The sequence below is a fragment of the Asterias amurensis genome, chromosome 11, assembly GCF_032118995.1.
Source record: "Asterias amurensis chromosome 11, ASM3211899v1".
Classification (NCBI taxonomy): Eukaryota; Metazoa; Echinodermata; class Asteroidea; order Forcipulatida; family Asteriidae; genus Asterias; species Asterias amurensis.
The window spans coordinates 21,877,308-21,898,790 of record NC_092658.1 but is presented as its reverse complement, the minus strand read 5'-3'; the positions used below and the strand labels follow the sequence as shown (position 1 = coordinate 21,898,790).

The following is a 21,483-nucleotide window of genomic DNA, read 5'->3' as shown; positions in this document are numbered from 1 at the left end:
GTTTACCCTGAACAGTTGTACCTGCAACGGTTGTACCCGCAACGGTTGTACCCGCAACAGTTGTACCCGCCATGGTTGTAACCGCCATGGTTGTACTTGCAACAGTTGTACCCGCAACGGTTGTACCCGCCATGGTTGTTCCCGCAACGGTTGTACCCGCAATGGTTGTTCCCGCAACGGACGGTTGTACCCGCAACAGTTGTACCCGCAACCGTTGTACCCGCAACAGTTTGACCCACAATGGTTTGACCCGCAAGTTTAATTTTATTTATAGTTCCTTCCTAGAATTCCAATATGGCAAAATGATGTAATTTTAACCCGTTTCTAACTCTTGGACTTTTTCAAGTAATAAATCCCACGGCAACTTTTTCACCAAACATATTAAGTTCTGAATAAAATAAAAGTCATCAGTTCTCACATCCTTCCAGTTGTTATATTATATGGGAACTTTGACTAAACCTAGAACAAAACTATTCATAAAAGTTTGTCTTCCGCGACACTGACCCATTCCTTTCAATTTCATCAAAAATCCATTTCAGCTTACCATTGAGCACCCAATCACGCTCTGGTTGAGACTTATCACCATGGATGCACATTGCTGGCCATCTGATAATATTAAAACAAGAATACAACCAGTAAGATTTTTAGGGGCAGAAATAAGTAGATTTTCATATGGTTAAGTAGATAGATTGAAATCAACAGAAAGTCTGCATGAAGTCAAGGAAACATAGCTGTTTACCGGTTACGAGCTCTCCAAAGATGACTCCAAGCTCGATAAGCAATGATGGCCCACTTAACCTTCTTGCATTTTTAACTCCAGAACATGGATGGTAATTTGTATGAAAGTTTGAACCCCTCCCAGTAATTATATACTGTTTCAGATTTGGTTCCATTTTTTGGTTCCATTAACAAAAACTTTATGTAAATGAGATCAAAATTCTTGAAATTCTCTAATATTTATGTTTAAAATCTGCGGAATCTGCCCTTTAAAATGGAAAAAGGGATTTCAGTTTGAAGTTAAAACAATAGTGACAAAAACATCTAGGGGCTTTTCATATTATCAAGGCCACACCTCAGTTTGAACATCAGTTAACCAAAGTCCAAATGACAAACACCAATTATTTTGAATTTGATTTACAGAAGGAGGTTACTTACCCATCTTTGCGCATTTTCCTTGTAAGCTCATCTGTCCGTCGTTTTGTTTCAGCAAAGATAAGAGTTTTGTTTTCTTTTTCTCCCATTATTTGTTCGAGCAGTTTGATCAACCTTCAAAACAAAAAAGAAAATGTTAATGTTTCTCATTTCACTAAAATTATAAAAAACCTATACCATCAGTATAATATACATTATCATTAACTTTGAACATTTGCAAAGACAGAAGGCTATCTCGAGGAATGGTAAGTGCCTCTTGACTCAAAAGAAGAAAACATTAGTTTGAAGTTAGCACTCCTGCAAAATGGTACAATGTACATCAGCCTTGAAGCATATTCAAACATTTATAACTCTCGCAGATTGAGGGCACGCGCAAGCCAGGGCAACGTTTATTGAATTTGTTTGTTGCCCTACCGTTCGCTGAAGCTTGATGCTCTTGACGACGAAACCTCTAATCATTATTTCATGAAAATGGTGTTTGATGGGAAAGTATTGTTTAGGGCCAAATAAAGGGATAACATCGACCAAAAATAAGTGTTTTATTTGGGGTGTTTTGGGGTGGTTTTTTTTCTTTCTTTTTTTTCGTTTTGAAAATATTATTCTACCTCTATGGTCCTATCATCATCCCCTTTCTTATTCCCACACCGTGTGTAGCATTGGCATGATGCGGCATGTTAGTTTTGATTTAGTCTTTAAAAATAAGGTTGTTCTGACCGAAAAGGACGTCATTCATTCTCCGGCGTCGTCTGGGCCGGGGATTAATTAACATTATTTATAAGAAGAGGATTATCTCAAGCATTTGTTGCTTCCAAGTCATACAAATGGGCGCCATTTTTATTACGTCATATCCTCCAAGGCTGTGTCTCTAAGGCTGTGTCCAGTAAAGAATCCGTGTAAACAGGCACCGGAAAAAGGTCTAGTCAAGCTTTCTTAAAAACCTGGTAATTATCAAGAGCCAATCTTAGCCTACAGAATGTTAAAACCATCACATGACTTATCACTACAAGTATATAAACAGAGTTTCTAAAGTAAACTGAACTCACTTTTCGTCTTTTTGAAAGTCATCACAGACATCTATTATCTGCAAGATGTTGTGGTTAGCAGACAATGAAAGAGATCCAATATTAACTGTATGATAATCACGCAAGAATTCCTCAGCAAGCGCACAAACATCCTTCGGCCATGTAGCACTCCACATCAACACTTGCCTATCAGGCTGTTGACAAAACCATAAAAAAATTTTGAACAATCACTTACATGGTATGACAGAAAATTTACCATTTTGTTATGCTCCTGACGATTTTATTTAAAAAATTTAATTTAATTTTATTTTAATTTAAGACCACACTTAGATTTCGATGGCAGAAGCTAACTTAACTATGTATGTGTCAGTTGGGTTTCAAAATATTTTGTTGTTTAATTAATTTCTTGGCGACTCACACTGGGGACAAAATATGCTGCGAGAGCAATGTGTTAATGGGTACGAGGTTTTTTATTTAGCATAGGATGTAACTAGAACCAGGTTGAGATAAGACCCCATAGGTAGTGCTGGGTGACTAGTGAAATTTACTGAGTAATCACTCTTCACTTAATCGTTGCTACAAAACAAGTAATAACTTATTTTTAATCCCCAAGATGCATTGGGGCATAATGAGGATTGTGAGCAATGTGCAGAAAAAAAACTTGTGCGCAGGTCATAGGAAAAAGGGGGGAAAACCCGCTCGATCTCGGGCCAGCGCTCAAGTCTGTTAAACAGGCTTTGTACTGAAGCTTAGACAAAACATAAACACTAGTGCTGGGCGAATAGTGAAATTTTGGTATTCGGTTACCGCTGGCCAACTATTCGAAAAAAAAAATGGTCGGATTGATATTAGTTTTAGACAGTGTCACTCGGTTCATTCATAAAAATAACCGGATCTAATTTAAAGATGGCGATTCGCTAATTCTTTTGATCGTGATTGACTCTACATGAAGGAAAACTTTCGTAATCTTTGAACAATTACATCAGAAATGTCATTGTTTTAACTCTTCCAAAGGTGAGCATAGTTAAATACCTAATTTATGCTGTTTTATGCTGTCTTAATAAAAGTTTCTTAAGGATTCAGACAAAACATTCCTATCAGTTGTCGCCTGACATCCGCGGATATTCGGATGTTAAAGAATATCCGGTTACTTGGTTGTAATTACAGGACTATCCGATTTATAAATAGGTATTCACGCCCAAAAGGCATTCGCGGTTACGGATAAGAAAACCTATTCGCCATTAACCGGAAATTCAAATTATTCGCCCAGGCCTAATAAACACAGGCCTGTATGCTTCGTTTTTAAAATGGCAAGGGCACTTTCTCCTTGGTAAAGGGCACCCTATGAGGAACATAATTTTACTGTCACATTTAAGGGGCACCAGGACAGTGACCAGGGAGGCCTCCGTGAAGCATCAGGCCTGTTAACAGAAACATCAGCCACAATTCTTACAAGGTAACACTTTGTTGTTCCTCCTCAATTTGAAGATAATTTTGTGTCATTCCTAATAGATATGTAGGTCCTTGATGACTGCAAGATTTATTATTTCATTGTCGCGTAAACAAATCAGCCGCATGAACGTGTATAATAATAAAAAGAGATCAAATGCACACACACACACAAACGTATATTGAGAGTAAACAAAAAGAACGAGAGTGATCTTCAGTCAACAACCTAAAAGTGCTAAACTTTATGTTAGCAGATGATACACAAATAAGAATTGTGAAAAACTTACCCTTATTTGTTCCATAATCTTCCTGATTTGTGGCTCAAATCCCATATCCAGCATACGATCAGCCTCATCTAATACAACATAGGTACATCTTGCCAAATTTGTCTTCTTTCCTTCCAAGAAATCAATCAGACGTCCAGGTGTGGCAATAACTATTTCGCTTCCTGTATTGTCAAAGTTGAAAACAAAGGGTACATGTCAAAGTTGAAAACAAAGAGTACATGTCAAAGTTGAAAACAAAGGGTACATGTCAAAGTTGAAAACAAAGGGTACATGTCAAAGTTGAAAACAAAGGGTACATGTCAAAGTTGAAAACAAAGGGTACATGTCAAAGTTGAAAACAAAGGGTACATGTCAATTTCACTACTTTCATATCTTTTTTTCAGGGATATGATAGACTGTTGAGAATTTTTGTTTAATCCGAGTGCAAAGCGCTAAAGCATGCGAGCTCAAAAACTTGATGCCCAATTATTAACATTAATCTTTGTTTAAAATAGCCCTACTTTGCAATATGGGGCATTCCATATCTCCATTTCTTTTAGAATTTGATCTTTGAAATTAAAAAATTAAACACAGAATTCTGTTTTAAGGCACTGCACACTATAACTATTGGTCATTAATTAAATAATTGTTATCATAAAAACCTACTTGGTAACAAGCAATGAGATCTTTGTACCTTTGAATTTTGAGTTATGCCCACAATTTAATTTTGTTTAAAGCCATTATACACTTACGGTACATAAAAAAAAAAAAGTTCACAGATTTACAAATAATTTACAGGGTTTACAGAAGGTAATAGTGAAAAACTTCTCTTGAAATATTAGTCCATGAAATGCTTTACTTTTTGAGAAAACAGTAAAACAATATCAATTCTCGATAGCGAGAATTACGGGATTATTTTAAACACATGTCATGACACGGCGAAACGTGCGGATACAAGGGTGGGTTTTCCCGTTATTTTCTCCAGACTCCGATGACCGATTGAGCCTAAATTTTCACAGGTTTGTTATTTTATTTATAAGTTGTGATACACGAAGTGTGGGACTTGGACAACACTGTTTACTGAAAGTGTATAATGGCTTTAATGAAAATCACAAAATCATATGATTTTTGTGTTAACTTTTCAAAAGAGGCATCTTATTTACCTCTTTCTAGATCTCTTAGCTGGGGTGCCTTGGGTGCTCCTCCATAAACACAAGTACTCTTCAGTCTTGATGTTTTACCAAATTGATAAGCAACACTCTGCACCTGCTGAGCAAGTTCTCTGGTTGGCGCAAGCACCAGACACTAAAAACAAAACAAAAAAATTACATACAAACATTGATCAAAATAATTTCACTGAAGTCAATCCTCAAAGATCAACCAGTCAGTGTGAGTGTTAAGTCAATCCTGAACCAAATAGTTTAAAATCAACTAGTAAAGCCCAGTTCATACTTCCTTTAAAACGACTGTGCAAGTCTCGCGCTCACCGGAGCGAGAAAACACCACAAATGAAGAAATTATTTTTTATGAACACAAATCTTTGCTTTAAATTATTCTTTATGCCGAATCTGAGCAACAACAAAAATCATTACATTACAGCTTGTTTAAACTAGTTTTAGCTTTTAAAACAATATACAATTAATAGGGTTTTAGTTTATGTATAGACAAAAGTAAAACTCTGGGACTAGGATGTTTATTTGATCTTAAATTTTTTGAAACCCCGTTGAAAATCTACACCCGAATGTGAAACTACTAAAAGCTGGTTTATACGCGGACGCACGATGGTCGCGAGGGCGTTCGATTAATACGTGAAGCAGTGTTAATAGGAAACCGACGCCTAAGCGACATGAAAAGGCTTTCCACCCCACGCGACCAAAACAAGCTTCTGCTTAAGTTTTGTGATCGAAGATGGGCACAAATTCTAAATGTAATTTTTATGGTAATAAGGTACGTTAAACTAAAATAATGTCCAAACAAAATCTCACCAACGTAAAACTCCATAAGGTTGGGACCACAATGGTCCCGGAAGTTCAGTTTCTCGCGAGACGTTGCACAGTCTATACAGGGTTCTCCACACCATACATAACACAGTGCATATAATATGTGTACAGCGTATGTACACATACGTACTGTACATGTACATGTACCATCTGTATACGGTACACTTACGGTACATGGGTACTTCTTAAGTAGCGCCTTGAGAGGTGTCATGGGTTTCCGGCAAGATGGCTACTTGGTAACAATTCTTAGGTGCTGGGCATATGACAGTACAACACACCCCATCCCCTTGAAGCACAAACACAGACTGACCAGATGAGATAAAAAACCCAGCTGTTTACTTTGTCTTAATGTAGACATATATTATTTATTACATTTCTCGCGATAAATCAAAGTTGGGGATCGAAAATATTTTTATGTGTTGTCGAAAACATACCAGACGGTAGAAGATGGCGTGTGGCTGAACAACAACTACGAGTAAAGTTCAATTTCATAAACTAACTCTTGACATACTAGTACTACACTACAACGTTATACTTATAGTACAGCAGCTTCCAATTCAGGGACAAATCTACCAGCTACGTTGTAATTATGATGCTAGTCCTCGTGTTATAATGACACGCAAGACAACGGAAGTTGTTCGAAGTTGTTCAACACCATTACCGACCGGGCGAGTCTTGTCCGGCTCACCCGTCCGGCAGCTCATTCAGACCCCTTACAATCATAGCTAATATACACCACGGTCCCGACACTGCTATAAAAAGCACGTAGTACAGTACATGTCCATACAGCTAGCGTACACACACATACACACATGGACGTGGCATGATTGCTAGCAGTAATACGTCATTCTCAATCGCGCCTGTGATTGGCCAATGTTTAGAATGACACGCCCACATCATGAATACCCTTTTATCGGAATTCCGATAAAGCTTTACAAACCCATCAAGGCTGTTGTTTGAGCCACGTGTGCGAGGTTGAAAGTAGAAAGACACGACCATACTCACGACTACTCTATACTGTTCTCGCTGTACAATGTATGGTAATGTACATTTGTGTATGCACTGCATGTGTGCAGCGAACCGGGCCGGGGAACAGTACACAGAGATGCCAACATTGAATTTTAAAAAAGAGTTGCATCTCCCAAAAGTTAAGGGCGAGCGTGGCTTTGGCTCCCTAAACCGATCTTTCTATTACTCTCTACAATGCTAATTAGCTCATTTTCAGGCATTGTCCTGAAATAACAATTACCTCTGTATGCACCACCAGAACAGCTACAAATGTTTATAATGGCCAGTGAACAAAAAAACTGAGAAAAAAAAAAAATTCCCTTATCTTCTGACTTTGTTTCAAAAAAAAACATAACATAGGGTGGCCTTACTTAAATGTTTTTGTTTTAATGGGTCAGAAATGCAACAACAAGCAATTGGGAGAGAGAATAAATAAAAAAAATAAATAAAAAAAAAAAAAAAACGTGTCCGGATTTTGGGCAAAAAATACGTGTCCGTATTTTGGGCATTGTCTGGACATCGGCGCTACAATTACTAGTAAGAAAACATGGAAACTGTCTAGCTTAGATCTCACAGGCCACTCAGTTGAAGGTATTTCTGTTCAGAAGGTCTCCTTTTTTGTCGCCATTATTTCTTACTTTTTGTGCCAAGCTTCGATGAAGTACATGTACAGACAGCGTGGGCACAATAATAGTGGATACATGAGGAATGAGGTTACTGTGACACGTTAGCTCACACACAACCTCATTCCCCACGCACGTGTGCACTATTCCCCATGGTGTAATAGAGATCAATGGGTACGATCTTGCAGCAATGCACTAGCGTAAAAATACAATCATTACGGCGAGACACGTACATTGTTCGAGTGAATTCGCCGCTATTATTCAACACTGCGTTCTAAAATTAAAAGTGTTTTTTCTTTTCTGTTACAATTATTTTGATATTTTTCTTAATTTTCATTTCCACTTAATAGTTCATTCGTTGTTTGCATGTATTGTACGATTTAATAAAATTTTATTGGGCGGCTTGTTTAGCGTGTTTTATTGAGTATTATCGTAGCGTCGCAGTCACGGCTCGAAATCGTATTTGCTACGCCCAAATCGTGTATGTTGGTATCTCTGAGTACATCAACAGCCTTGATCAAGGCTAAGGTTATGGGAGATAGACAAAATCCGTTGTCAGCAGTAACAAACATGTGCAGCTGACATTCCGAAGTGGCTTATTCCCCAAGGTGATTGTGGAGCCCTATCCTATGTTACGTTACGCTGCCTGGGACACAGCTGTCAAAGCTGGTGACCTGGTTATGGTTTAGCCATACAAATAAGATGCATTTAGCTTTCTGCAGACTGTTACAAGGGCTTTTAAGGTAGTAGATTCTCATGCTTTGACACAAACATTACTGTCCCTTGGTCATGTTTTAGTTATTGTTGTGCATGGAAGTGTTTTCTGGAGGTAGGCTTTGTTCACCCAAACAATCCTACTTCCCAACATATATGATTGTTTTATTGTTGGACAAAGATTGTTATGCAGCACCTTGTGGTTTTATTGTAATACTCACAATGGGCCCCTCATTGGGCTCCAGGAATGGCTGGTGGTTGATGTGCACAATAGCTGGTAGTATATAGCTAAGAGTTTTACCAGAACCAGTCTGAGCAATGCCAACCATGTCTCTACCACTCATTGCTAAAGGCCATCCTTGAGCCTGAATTGCAGTAGGTTCATTGAAGCCACATTTTGCCAGTTCATTCAATACATAGTCTGATTGAGAGAAAAAGAAAAACATTATCATGGTGAGTTGTTATTTTCTCAAGTAAGCAATCAGCAGTATTCAACTTAGAAATATGGTGTTCTAAATGGGGTGTTTAAGTGCTTTGTGCAAGTTTCACGAAAGGTGACATTTACTTTAAAAAAAAAAAATGTTTAAAAAACCAACCAAAGATTTCAATGGTGTTGCATAATCTGTCTTCATTGTTATAACCAATCCTAGTAGATCGTCCTCATCCATGAAATTTCCTATATGATCAACATCTCAAAAAGCCTCTCCTAATTTAAACTCCTACTGCCAGGCTTCACGTGCCGATTCCTGTTTCGAACTGTTGGCAGGATTGTGAAGGCGGGTTTCTGGCGCCTTCAAAACCAGATTACTCCGGGCAAGTGGAACTTATTAACCACGGTAGGTATTCCGATTTTCTAACTCGGGTTGGTTGGGCTTGTAGCCTTGGATGGCAGCTTACTTAGGAGAAGTAAATCTCTGATTTCAAACCCCCAGCTGGGTCAAACAGTAAAGTCTTCATCAGCAGACTTCATAATCTGCCCTTGTCCCGCCAGCTGCAAGGCAAAGTCTCTTGCCTTAAACGACGAAGGAAATACGCCAACGCACACAACGACCGAGACACAGGTTACGGCCAAGTCTTAGGGGGTGGGCGCAGCAGTGTCAACCGCAGGCCATGATGAGAGACCCGTCGACTCCTCGTATGTACCCGGCCATACACGGACTATGAAACGCAAGCATGAAACAAATCCTATACTTCCAGGGGAGAAAGGCCCCAGGAGCCATGTTGCTGCAAGAACCCAACTGTGTTCGCATGGCGGACCTGATAAGGCGTGCCCCTAAACCCACTAAGGTGGGGTTTGTCTGACTAGCAGCTAAGACCAGCAGCAAAAAATATTGTTGTTGTTGTTTTGGGGTTTTTGGGGGGGTGGGGTGATGAGCGATTTTGGTATCTAACAAAATATGTAAACCAAATAACAAAATAGAAAAAGCCTTACCTGGAAAGCATGCTTCAGTGAATCGGAACACAGGTCTTGAGCAGCTGTCACCTTTTGTTGTTATGTCCTTTTCTTGCATGAAACGGTCTATTTCAGACTGAAAAATTATAAGACACATCAATGCTGAACAATTATTGCATGTAAGCTCATTAAATGGTTACCCATTCGTGACTATTAAGTAGCTGCCATTAAGTTATAAAACCTTGTGTCAAGTCAAGGCGATTGACATGCCATAATTTGTATGAAATTTCAATATTATTCTTGGGGAGTGCTACCCCACGGATGAGATTCTGAAGGGAAAAGAAATAAAACAGACTGAGCTTGTTTATAACATAAACTATATTTCCCTGAAACATTTTTGGGTTAAACAAATTTTGTTTCAAATTTTTTATTTTACAGGTTTCTTATTGACATTTGTGATATTGGGAAGTTAGCAATATTTACATCCCCCACTACCTGCTCATTCGAAAGATAAATAAATACCCCTGCAAGTATGAATATTTGATCATTTAAATACCTCTATTACCTTAGAGGTTATTGAGGTCAGTCAAAAGTGCTGACGATAGATACTCAAAAACTTCTACCTTGATTTAGTTTAATATTGTCGATATTGTGTATGATATCAAGTAGTTTATTACAAATAAACAAAATAGCAAAATAGCTTTCACTTATGAAAATATCTGGGTCAGAATTTCAGACTTCAAAATGGTCCATACAAAAAAGAAGATGCCACATCTCCACATGCTGAGGTTTTGACCCAGGCCTGACATTTCGTCATTTTTAGGGCACAGCAACGTGTTAGCTAGCGAGCCGTGCACGCCGTGTTAGCACGGTCAGTTGGGCTGAAAACACAGGCAAAAATTTGATGCACGGCTTGGGTGAAGCCGTGCTGTTAAGTAATTTCAGAGAAAAATACTGAACTTCTTTTATTATTTTGTTGTTGTTGAACAGTTTAAAAAACAGCAGTTAGTAAGATTAGATTTGGCTTTACCAGATTTCCTGCTTTTTCAATCAAAATTTCAACAACGCAACCATAAAACAATCACTCGAAGTTGCCTCGAAAACCCTGACCACATTGCGACTATACAAAACACAACGCACAAAACACACATTACACAACGCACGTGCAAATTACACGTCATCGACCGTCATCAGCAGGCAGCATGAACTCCATGCGCGCGTGGTATGATAGAGGCGAATTCACATGCGTTTTCGTTCCGATTATTTTAGGTACCAATCTCATCTCCACGATCCTACAAACCATCGCGCTCTGGATTTTTCTACTATGACGTCAGTATCGGTAACTGTGTGACGCGCGGTGCAGTGCACCTTTTACCGCATACATTCTGCAGTTGCTTTGTAGATTGGTTCCGCAGTTTTTCCCAACTCGACGGCGGCAAACATGACGATCTTTTTTCCTTCTAGAAATTCAAGGGCACATCGTTTGTTCGTTGTAGAGTTTGTTTGAAACATTGAGACTTTTTTGGATTTCAATGTTTACATCTCATGTGTGTTGATGCAGTTGACAAAACAGTGTTTATTTTCCGCTCAAAAGGATAAAAAACTGGTTCATATTTCTTTTCAAATCTCAAGTTGGTTTTTGCTGTAGACCTCCTAAATTTACTTTTCCATGAATGGTACGTTTTTTTGCCCAGTGGAACTACTTAAATGGCACTGTCTTTCGTAACTGTTTGTTCTTTATTCTCCACAGACTGGAAGACTTAAACGTTATGAAACCTTAACACATACTAAGGAAAATATTAATTACCATGATCAGTCAGTTTAAATTAAGCAAACAATTATGGTACATGTAAATCACTCTTGGCATTTTGATTGGCTGCAAATACTTGTGTGAATCGTTATTTTACATTAACTAATTGATTTGTTTAAAATAAATACAAAAACTATTATCAGCTTCTTGACCTTAGGCCTATAGTTCTGAAATCGAATGGACAAGAATGGAAAGAAAACTAACATTAGTAAATGATAACTCTTAATTTCTTCTTCAATACCTCTTCATTTTTTTTTTAGTCTTTAAGCAAAACTTTGTATCAAGAGTAACACATGGCAAAAAATATGTTGTTGACAGCAAACTTGTACTGCATTATTTGATCGCTTTTGAATCATTTCATTTAAAATGGGTCCCAAGCACAGCTCCATGATCCAAGTAACTGCTTTGAACTGGCCTAATATTGACCCAGAAACATTTCATAGAGTTAAATAGCGGACGTCGATCACCTTTACAATATCTGTGCTTTAAAGGCTCTAATTTTCAAGTTGAAAACAAAACAAAAATTAAATCAAAATAGTTTACTTGTCACAGAAATAGGTACCAGAAATGCATCAAAGACCACCAGAGAGCATACAGTAGCCAGAGCTTCCAGGGCCCTTAAGGGGGGGGGGGGGGGGGGGGGTGAGACAGACTTGGCGGTGCGCGCTCGTATTGTGGGCTACGCACACGTTTCTATTGATAGTGATTTTAGGTTGCACTCCCACTTTTTGAGTTTGCACTCCCACTTTCCAAATTCCTGGCTAAGACACTGGGGCACAGCCACTTTGACCTTCGATAGGTGAGAATTTTGACGGGCGCCAAGGCCAAAGGAAAGAGCACCAAGGCCAAACAGAAAATTGTTCAAGGGGCACAGAGGCGGAAGAATGGAAGCAAAGCATCAACATTTAATGCTCACAGATAAATGTTGTCCAGGTGTTATAACCAATCCTAGTCCATCGTTAAATTGCGCAAAATATTTGTACACAATCACCATATATTGTGCACACTATTCCAGCACTATCGGCAAATTGCGCAAACTATTCCTGTATGGCAATCGGCAAGTGCACAAACTATTCTTGTAAGATTGACTGATTGGCAAACATTTTTTTGCAAACCATTTCAGCATAAACAAAACCACTGACCTCGAACTAAAATTAACTCTTTGTACACGATCGCCCGATCTTATCCTGCTCTCTGATCTGTCTTGCCTTTTTTTTTCTGTTGAACACAAGGTTCATTAGACTTGGTTCCAAGTCTGTGATCGTGCGGTTGAGTCGTCCTAATAGCTGATACATTATTGGCTGAAACACCGCCCTCTTGACATACCCGGTCTCAGACTTCAAATCAAGTCAAAAGGTTCATCGGCTAATTAAGTTAAAAGGTTCATCGGCTAAAAATGTAATCAGGCTGCCTTGCGACACAGAGAAAAAATGCATGCAAATTACATTACAAAGAAGCTGACTTTTGGGATCCAGCCACGATGCAATACTTGTGTGTAAATGAGGCCGCGTGGTGAAGTTTGGTTGTGTTGCGTTCGCTTCCGTGGCTGCATGCGCTGGATGCTACGGTGTGGATTAATTGGGCGGCGCAGTCAGGCTGCGGGTAGACAGCGGTGGATCTTGGATTTATAAGGTGAAAGGGCACTACGGCCGTGGGGAAAAAGGGTACGGCAACTTGTACGTAATGTTTGGTTATTTTCAATGGGCATCATGGCCACTTGAAGGGCAATGACAGCAATGGCCGTCACAGCCGCCGTGAATTCCAGCCCTGTCAAAATCAGAGTCTGGAAACTATCCATGGTATTTAGGGCTGTTAATTTTGTTTCAAAGATTGTTTTCATATTTATTGTGTCAATGCTGTCATACATTTTAGGGTTGTTGACACTTTGCAGTTTGGATACAAAAAAGAAATTAGTTTGTACAAAAACAAACAGGAAACATTTTGAGAAAACTCACCTGTGGCCTGTTTGTAACATCAGGATGTTCTTTATAAAAGTTCTTCTCAAATGGAGTGAGCCTTGCAGGATCCCAACGTATCTTCCGTAGTCTTTCTCCAGGCTGACCAAACTTCTCTCTTAGTCCTCCCATATTTCCGAAACTGCCACCTCTTCCCCCTCCACGCCCACCAAATCGAGGAGGGCCACCTCCTCCACCAAAACTATTTCCACCACGAAACCTGAAAAAAATTCAGTTTTATTAGTAATTGGTGCTGTACTTGGGTCCTTCCTTTCAAACCTAAAATCCTGAAAAGTCTGGCGGCACCCTCTGCAGATTTTTCACCACTGTGGGTGCCATGAACACACAAACAATCTTAAAATCCTACTCCCTATGCCAACTCAGATATGAACCCTAAGAATATAAACCTTGCCCCTTCAAAAGCATCGTATTTTTTACCAAGTGAGGGTGCTCTCAAACATATTTGTACTACTTCCGGGGTATATTCATTCATACCCAAAACAGTTATATTAAAGACTGGAACACATTACCACCACAGACATCACAGAAAATAAGACATTTGAAGGAGCTGTGAATGGCATTGTTATGATTATATTTTTTTACAGTATTGTAGGCCTATACTTTGAATGACAAATAAATGACAATAAACCCTTTATTCAAAGCTGAAATATTATTTTTGAGTGCTTTCAGAAATCGCGATGAATGAATTGTAACACGTGCAGTGGTCTTCACACACGTATTGGCCCGCCCTCCTTAAATTTGGTCGCCCTGCTACAATTATTGGCTGCCCTGCCCAACAAATAACTAACAGACTATTTTTAGACTGCATTTAAATCGATAATTAACGAGCACCTGACAAGCCAAAACCAACTTCAAAACTACAGCATCGGAAATGCGATCGTAAACAAATGTCAAAACATGATGCACATGGCCACATGGTTCGTATGCTGAACGATCAACCATGCTCGCACACACGACGTGCACAACATTCTGTCGACCACACCATGGAAATACCCACTGCATGCAAAGTGAATAAACAGTCCGCACGCTGTGATTGGCCGTTTGACATGCACACAATTTGTATAAAATGTCAATGTTATTCTTAATCTAGAGTGCTCCCCCAGTGAGATTCTTTAACAAAATTAAAATACTGATTTTTTGTTGTCGCGTGACGTGAACACATGTTAACTATTACCCTGAACTATTTTTGGGGTCAAAACAAAATTTCGTTCTCCTGTAAGTCTTTTTTTTTTTACAAGGACACATGTATGTAATTATGAAGAAAAGAAAAAAAATCAGAAAAAGAAAAAGAAAAAAAAGTTTTTCTTTCTCGATTTTGGACAATCATATCCCATTATTTATGGCCTTTGTAAATGCTTTTCATTATAAACATTTACATGTATACTGGTTTGTGATTTAAGGTTAGATTGTATACAAAACTTCTTTTGAAAAAAATGTTCGTCGACGGCGCACATATTTTTTACAAAATATGCAGCGAGAGCGATGTGTTTATGAGTACGAGGTTATTATTTAGCATAGCATATAACTGAAACGAGGTTGAGAATAGACCCCACGTGCAGCAGGTCTTCAACGCCGGACATTCGAGGTGTGTTTCCCCACTCGCCTCGACAGACATGTGCATACGATTGTATTTATACTGAATAAACGATCGTGCACAAAGACTTGTCAAACCATTTTACGAACTTAAAAACAGTCTCTCTTTGGGATTTTTCCACCGTACCCATTATTAGTGTAAACAAAAATACCTAGTCTGTTTACCTTTGTAAACCATCGGAAACAATCTATATTCCATTAATTCTGACAATCGCAATGTACTAAGGTAGAAGATGGAAACTCGCGGCTACATAGATTTTGACAGGTCACCAAAACACACCCATTGATCTCTACTATATTGAATATAATAGAGATCAATGGACACACCACACATGTGTCCATTCTGTCGCTGGTTTCCACACGTTTTCTTGTATGTATAATACGGGTTGCTGGTATCCTACAACGCACTTATATCGATACTGTGCATTCTGTCGCTAGTTTCCAGATATTTTCTGTAATGTATAATACTTGTAGCTGGTATCCTGCAACGCACTTATATCGATATAGTTTTTTTTTTCCTACTGCGGGAAAGTTGAAATTCGTAATTTTTAAAAAGCAATTCATATTTTCGTAATTCATTGATAAATTCGTAATAATTATGAAATAATCGTAATAGTTGGCAGCTATGAAAATCTTTTGTCGAGGTATGTCATGTTCCGTCGATGTCCATTAAAACATGTATTTTATTTTGTTTATTTGGTGGAGAATCAAATAATGAAGCCACCTACCCCTCCCCGCCTTCAAATGATGTTGGTATTTGCAGACATTCCAACCTTTCAATGCCACAATCTGTTTTCAAATCAGCGTTGATGGTAGCCCCACTTGTGTGGCCAAGGATAGCTGAATCTTTAGCCACACGTCCACCCAATTTCCTCATGCAGCTAAGGAATAAAAAAATTCACGCGCGCTATCTACGAGCCGCCCAGCATTATAAACCGGCTGAATGTGTTCACATAACTCTTAGCTTGCTTTGTGTGTATTGAAAAGTGAAACAAAAAAAATTGTAAAAAGAAATTTTTAACGATAACTTTGCTACCTTTCGCTGACTCTAATTTCATCGTTTCGTGCACGGCACAGCCATCTTGGAATATGCGAATCAACATGACAGAATCGGCCTGCCGAGCTGTGGGCCCGTGAGAGACGAATACAAATCAACGGCTGTTTTATGTGAATTAAGCTTGTGTACTTTTTCGTAAACTACGTAGCACGTGCGCGTAGATAGCGCGCGTGAATTTTTTTAATTCCTTAGCTGCATGAGGAAATGGGGTGGCCGTGTGGCTAAGGATTCAGCTAGGGTCGCACTAAATACCGACAACTCACGACCCCTCATGACAACTCACAACAACAATTTTTAAATGTACTTTAACAGAACATTTGAACACAAGTCAACCGTTAAATATATGCACAAGAGTCATATGCACCCAAATCATTTTCAAACTGTTGAAAAAATTGTATTTGCAATTGTAAAAAAGGTGTTTTTTTTACCCGAATTTAGTAATGAACGGTATATCCGCCATGTTGTCTTTCGACGCACTTGGACTATTCTATTATACCGCAGGGGTGATACAGTATGCAAGATGATTATTCACCTTTTTTAAAATGTATTTTATGGAGTTTAAAACAACATTATATTTAAGTTTCCCGTGTACTGAACACTTAAAGCTTTCCCCAACCTACTCAAATATATCGTAGGAGGTCCTGTTTTCGAGGTGTCCCAAAAATCATGGCAAATCTTTTACCTCTCTGTGCTCGATGTAAACAGTCCCTAGATACAAATTGTGTGGTTTTATTTGCCAAGCAAAGAGTCTCCTCTCCCTTGACAAAAACTTAGAAACACGTAAGGTTCCACTGGATATTTGCACTTGTAAATGCAAAAAGTTTGGTATTTTAGGCATTTCTACAAGGTACAAAAATATGTAATAATGTTGAGGCCATATAAAAATATTTGCCCACCGAAAAAGTTTCATCAAACACTATTTCAATTCACAATACATGGTGATCAAATCATGTGACTGAATATTTTACTGAGCATTCTGGAAAAAAAATAGAGGCTTAAAGAAGCCATGTGCCTTATATCATTTTCTAATTTTTGAGATTTTTTTTTAACCCTCAGATCAATATTATTAATATTTAAATTTAAACGATCAGCTTGTTGATTTAATTATCACTGTTTATTTATACGCTTTATTATAAATTTTAAGAGAACAAAGGGGAAAAAAATAAATGAAAATCAGATTTGAAAGCCAATGATTATTCACACTTTTTAATAAATTATTTATTTTTGTTATTTTTTGCAAATTACTATGGTAATTTTAAAATTTAATTAAAAAATATTTTAAATAAAACAGACAACTGCTGGCTATAGAGTCATACACAGAGTCTCAAAGAACACTTGTAGTCACTGTAGATGTTTCTTCCATGTATGGCTTCACCGGGAAACCATGCTTTCTGGAAAAACTCAAAACAAATGGGGCCAGTTGAAATCATCATCGAAGATCGGTGTGTAGTGTGAACATTTCAATGTCCATCAAGTTTTAATCGGCATCGGTTGTTATAAGGCATCATTATTTTTTTCCCCAATTCAAAGAAAAAGGCATAATAGTGTGAAAACTGGCAAGGGGAGGATACATTCATAATGCTTGCATTTCCATTTTGTTCAATGAAATTAAAAAACATCGTCAAAAATACAATTTTCTGGGATAACTTTCCGTATGGCGCCACCACTTTTTCACTCATTTTTACAAAAAGGGATATGTCAATGAGGTAAATTAGATACTATATTATTTTATTTCGAATGAAAAAGTGGTGGCGCCATACGGAAACTTTTCCATTTTCTGCTCGGTACTCTAATTTATTTATATCTATGAGATTGAGATAGAGGCCCCTATCTCTTTTAGTAAAAATGAGTGAAAAGGTGGTGGCGCCATACGAAAGTTATCCCAAATAATGTGCATGAATTTCTACCTCCATTCACAATTTGAGAATTATTGGTCATGTTCATGTTGGTCATCACGCGCGTGGTTATGACGGTCGGTGGTCGGCCGCCGGAAGCGGAAATTTTTACAAAAATTATGGATGAAGCTCCCACTTGACTTACCCTCCACCTCCTCTCCTGTCGGACCGTCCGGAAGCATCGAAGTTTCTCTCTCTTTCATATCTAGACATATTTTCTCGTCAAATTCGATACAATTCAGAGGAAATGATGAAGGTTAAATACTTAAAAACTGCACGTGTAAGTCAAACGTGACAATGGATAAAATGGCCGCTGCTGCTGAGGCCGTACTGCTATGATGATGACTTGACTTGAAAGTGATGCACGGTCGTGTAACAACCCTCTCTCGATATCCCAGCTCTCTCTGCGCGTGATTTGAACATGGGCCCCAAAATAGCGCTTGGTCTAATCACACCATTTATATTCCTCCGCCGCATTATGGTTAGACTTAGTCTTGGTCCAGACGTCACTACCTCGAACTCGTAATGTATTACGTTACGAGAAGATATCGGAAGGTATCGGTGCCAGGTGCCAATTATTCAAAGACCATCGGGATGCCGCGCTTCGGGTACATGGGGGGTACTATACTAGAAATATTTTTTATAACTAATAAATGTATAATGGTTTGCAAAATAATGCAAACGTATGGCCTTAGTAAAATTTGATTTTACGGGATCTGAAAATCCGAATATTGCATTGTCACAAAACGTATTTGCTTTTCTACTATTCTGATCATCAGAAAAGCAAATGGTCACTTTTCGTCCGCCAGGCAAGGAGATAAAGTAAAACCTGTGAAATGAAAAAAAATATGTCTTTTTGGATTAATTGCAGACAGTAATAAATTCTGATAAACGTAAAAAATAATTTGTCTACATTAGAGAGAAAATATAACAGATTGGTTTATTACTCCTGAACCAAACATTGCTGGTATGAAATGGGGGAAAACAGATTGTTTTGAAGTGTTTGTGCTTTAAGGGGGTTGGGGTGTTTTACTGTCATGTCTTGCGATATCTCCGGATTCTAACCAAGTAGCCATATGTCTTGGGACAAAAATGTATGTAAATTTGTGTAATAGTAATTGAATAAGCTTTGTATTAGGTTTAAAAACATATGACGTCGCTCAAATGTCGTACATGCATTGGCACTGTAAATAGTGGATTATCTCTCGCAACAGAAAAACAAAACTTTTAAGATTTCAACACACGATTAACTGAAGTGTCATTGTAAAAAGTTGGATAGATTATTTTTCTTTTAAATCGTTTAGTTTTTGATTGTGAACAAATTTCCTGTTATCCTACTGAAAACACATGACACCAGGATATAAAATAACAAAACTGTGAAAATTAAAGCTCAATTTGTCATCGGAGTCGGGAGAAAATAACGGGAAAACCCACCCGGCCCTTGTTTCCGCACGTTTCGCCGTGTCATGACATTATTCTGTTTAAAATAAATCCGTAATTCTCGATATCGAGAATTGATATTGTTTTAATGTTTTCTCAAAAAGTAAAGCATTTTATAGGAATAATATTTCAAGAGAAGTCTTTCAACATTACCTCCTGTAAACCCTGTAAGTTATTTGTAAATCTGTGACCTTTTAATATTTTTTTTCGGTTCAGAAATTAGTGTCCAATGGCTTTAAGCCACCCCTGCAACACATTGGTTTAGCCTGCTAGCATGACGTAAAGCCAGAAGCCAATCGCGCGCGTTTAATTTTCCCGCTGCTAGAAACCTCACCCTCCTGTGTTTTTTCAGTGCTTTTTTTTCCGCGTAAAATAGGACGCGTTTTCGCTGTCACAATATATTACGTAATACATCGGCCGTGCTTATTGTCCCCGTTTAGTTCTGTAATTGTCGTTGTTTAGTCTATAGTTTTGTTGGTGTTTGTTATTTTGTTGATTTTGGGCGTTTAGGAGCGAGTGAGTTTGCTATGGTCATGCCCAAATACTACCGTTTTGTTGGTGTTTGTTCTTTGTTGATTTGGGGCGTTTAGTGAGTGAGTTTGCTAGTCATGCCCATATACTAACATCCATAGATTTCAACTTCAAGGAGATACAGCAAATAGAGAATGATAATTTGTTTAAGTTAAACTTAAAAAAAAAGTAATCATTATGTCATTAAAATTTGCATTTTTTCTCTCTCCAGTCAGGTGGTGCAAATTTCGCTGCGGTGCACCGCAGCGACTTGCATACCACCGCGGTAGTGTGCAAGTTTACGCTAAAAAGTCTCGATCTGCAGTCTTGTTACAGCTGCAATACCCCTATCCAGATCAATTTAGTTCATCAAATATTTTGCTGACGAACTCTAGGCCTACTTCTCTTTACAGGGAAAGGTGTGGTGTGAGTCAATGTTATTACATCCAGTTCTTTTATATAGCTCTATGATCAATACCCATTCGATCACTTATAATCTGTATTTATATGTTCATCTCTTTGAAATCATTTAATTAATGAGAGACAGTAGGTGTAATTAACGATCAGCCGCATAACTTTTTGAAGTAGAATCTGTGACGTAGGCGAGAAGATGAGTTTAAGTTAAACAAGTCAAAGTCACTCTAAATTGGACTGAGTTCTTCCCCATCCGACATTGCTGTACTCTTTCCCGTCATTTTGGGTGTATGTGTTTACAATATTGTGGGGATTGTTTGTGGTGCATTGCGGGCCTGCTGCCAAAATGGATCGACATCTCAAGCCTCGCTGACGTTGGCTGAGACCGACCGGGTTGCTCAGAGACAAACTACAAAACGTGTCAGGAGTGGGATGGGCGCCGTAATATAACACCACAGGTACCACTAATGATACTGTCACCATAGGGAGAATATGCTAGCGAATGTGCTTTCGAATGGAAATACTTTAAACAATCGCTCAAACTTTGTAACATTCACTACGTTCACAAGTCATTCTCCACCTCCTTACGAAGATCGGTCAATTTATGCTGCTCTCACACGGCGAATGTGCTAGCGAATTATGCTAACGCAAGAACATATTTGACAATCGCTCAAACTTCGCAACATCCGCAGTGTCTTCGTAAGCGTTGCTAACAAATTCGGAACGTTTACAAATTATTTCCCACCTCCTTATACGAAGATCGGTTAATGTAGAAACCGATTTCTAAATTTCAGCGAATGTTGCGAAGACGGTCATTCTCCGTCGATTTTCGTAAGATTTGTAACGTTGGTAAAGCATGCGTACTTCCTGCGAATGCGAATGCGAAGCGAATTTGACGTAAATTTGATGTCATAACCCTCCTATGAACTGATGCGAAGTTATTCGTTGCGAATTTGTGACGTCAACATTCGCTTCGCATTCGCAGGAAGTATGAACCGGGCTTGAGCGTTGGCAACATTCATAAAGGGATGGTCAAGCGTTAATGGTAAGCATTTATAATATATTCGTAAGATATTGGTAATGAGAGGGCCGACCGAGCACGATTGAGGGGTGCGACCGAGATGAAAATATTCACCATTCAACCGCCATTTTGAACAAATT

General features: G+C 38.5%; 1 protein-coding gene across 2 annotated transcripts in view; it reads right to left on the bottom strand.

Moving 5' to 3' along the window:
• The window catches only part of LOC139944549 (probable ATP-dependent RNA helicase DDX17), a 30,108-nt gene extending 11,756 nt beyond the window's left edge, over nt 1–18,352 (bottom strand). Inside the window, exons 1-9 of one of the 2 annotated variants that reach the window (XM_071941596.1) lie at nt 18,104–18,352; nt 13,393–13,612; nt 9,667–9,763; nt 8,456–8,655; nt 5,053–5,194; nt 3,911–4,071; nt 2,196–2,368; nt 1,156–1,266; nt 545–606 (exon numbers count right to left, since the gene is read on the bottom strand). In XM_071941596.1, coding sequence (XP_071797697.1) covers nt 545–606; nt 1,156–1,266; nt 2,196–2,368; nt 3,911–4,071; nt 5,053–5,194; nt 8,456–8,655; nt 9,667–9,763; nt 13,393–13,612; nt 18,104–18,171 — 1,234 coding nt within the window. In that variant the 5' untranslated portion in view covers nt 18,172–18,352. The remainder of the gene's footprint in view (nt 1–544; nt 607–1,155; nt 1,267–2,195; nt 2,369–3,910; nt 4,072–5,052; nt 5,195–8,455; nt 8,656–9,666; nt 9,764–13,392; nt 13,613–18,103) is intronic. The other variant, XM_071941597.1, reaches the window with a different exon arrangement.
• Nucleotides 18,353–21,483: the final 3,131 nt, after the last annotated feature.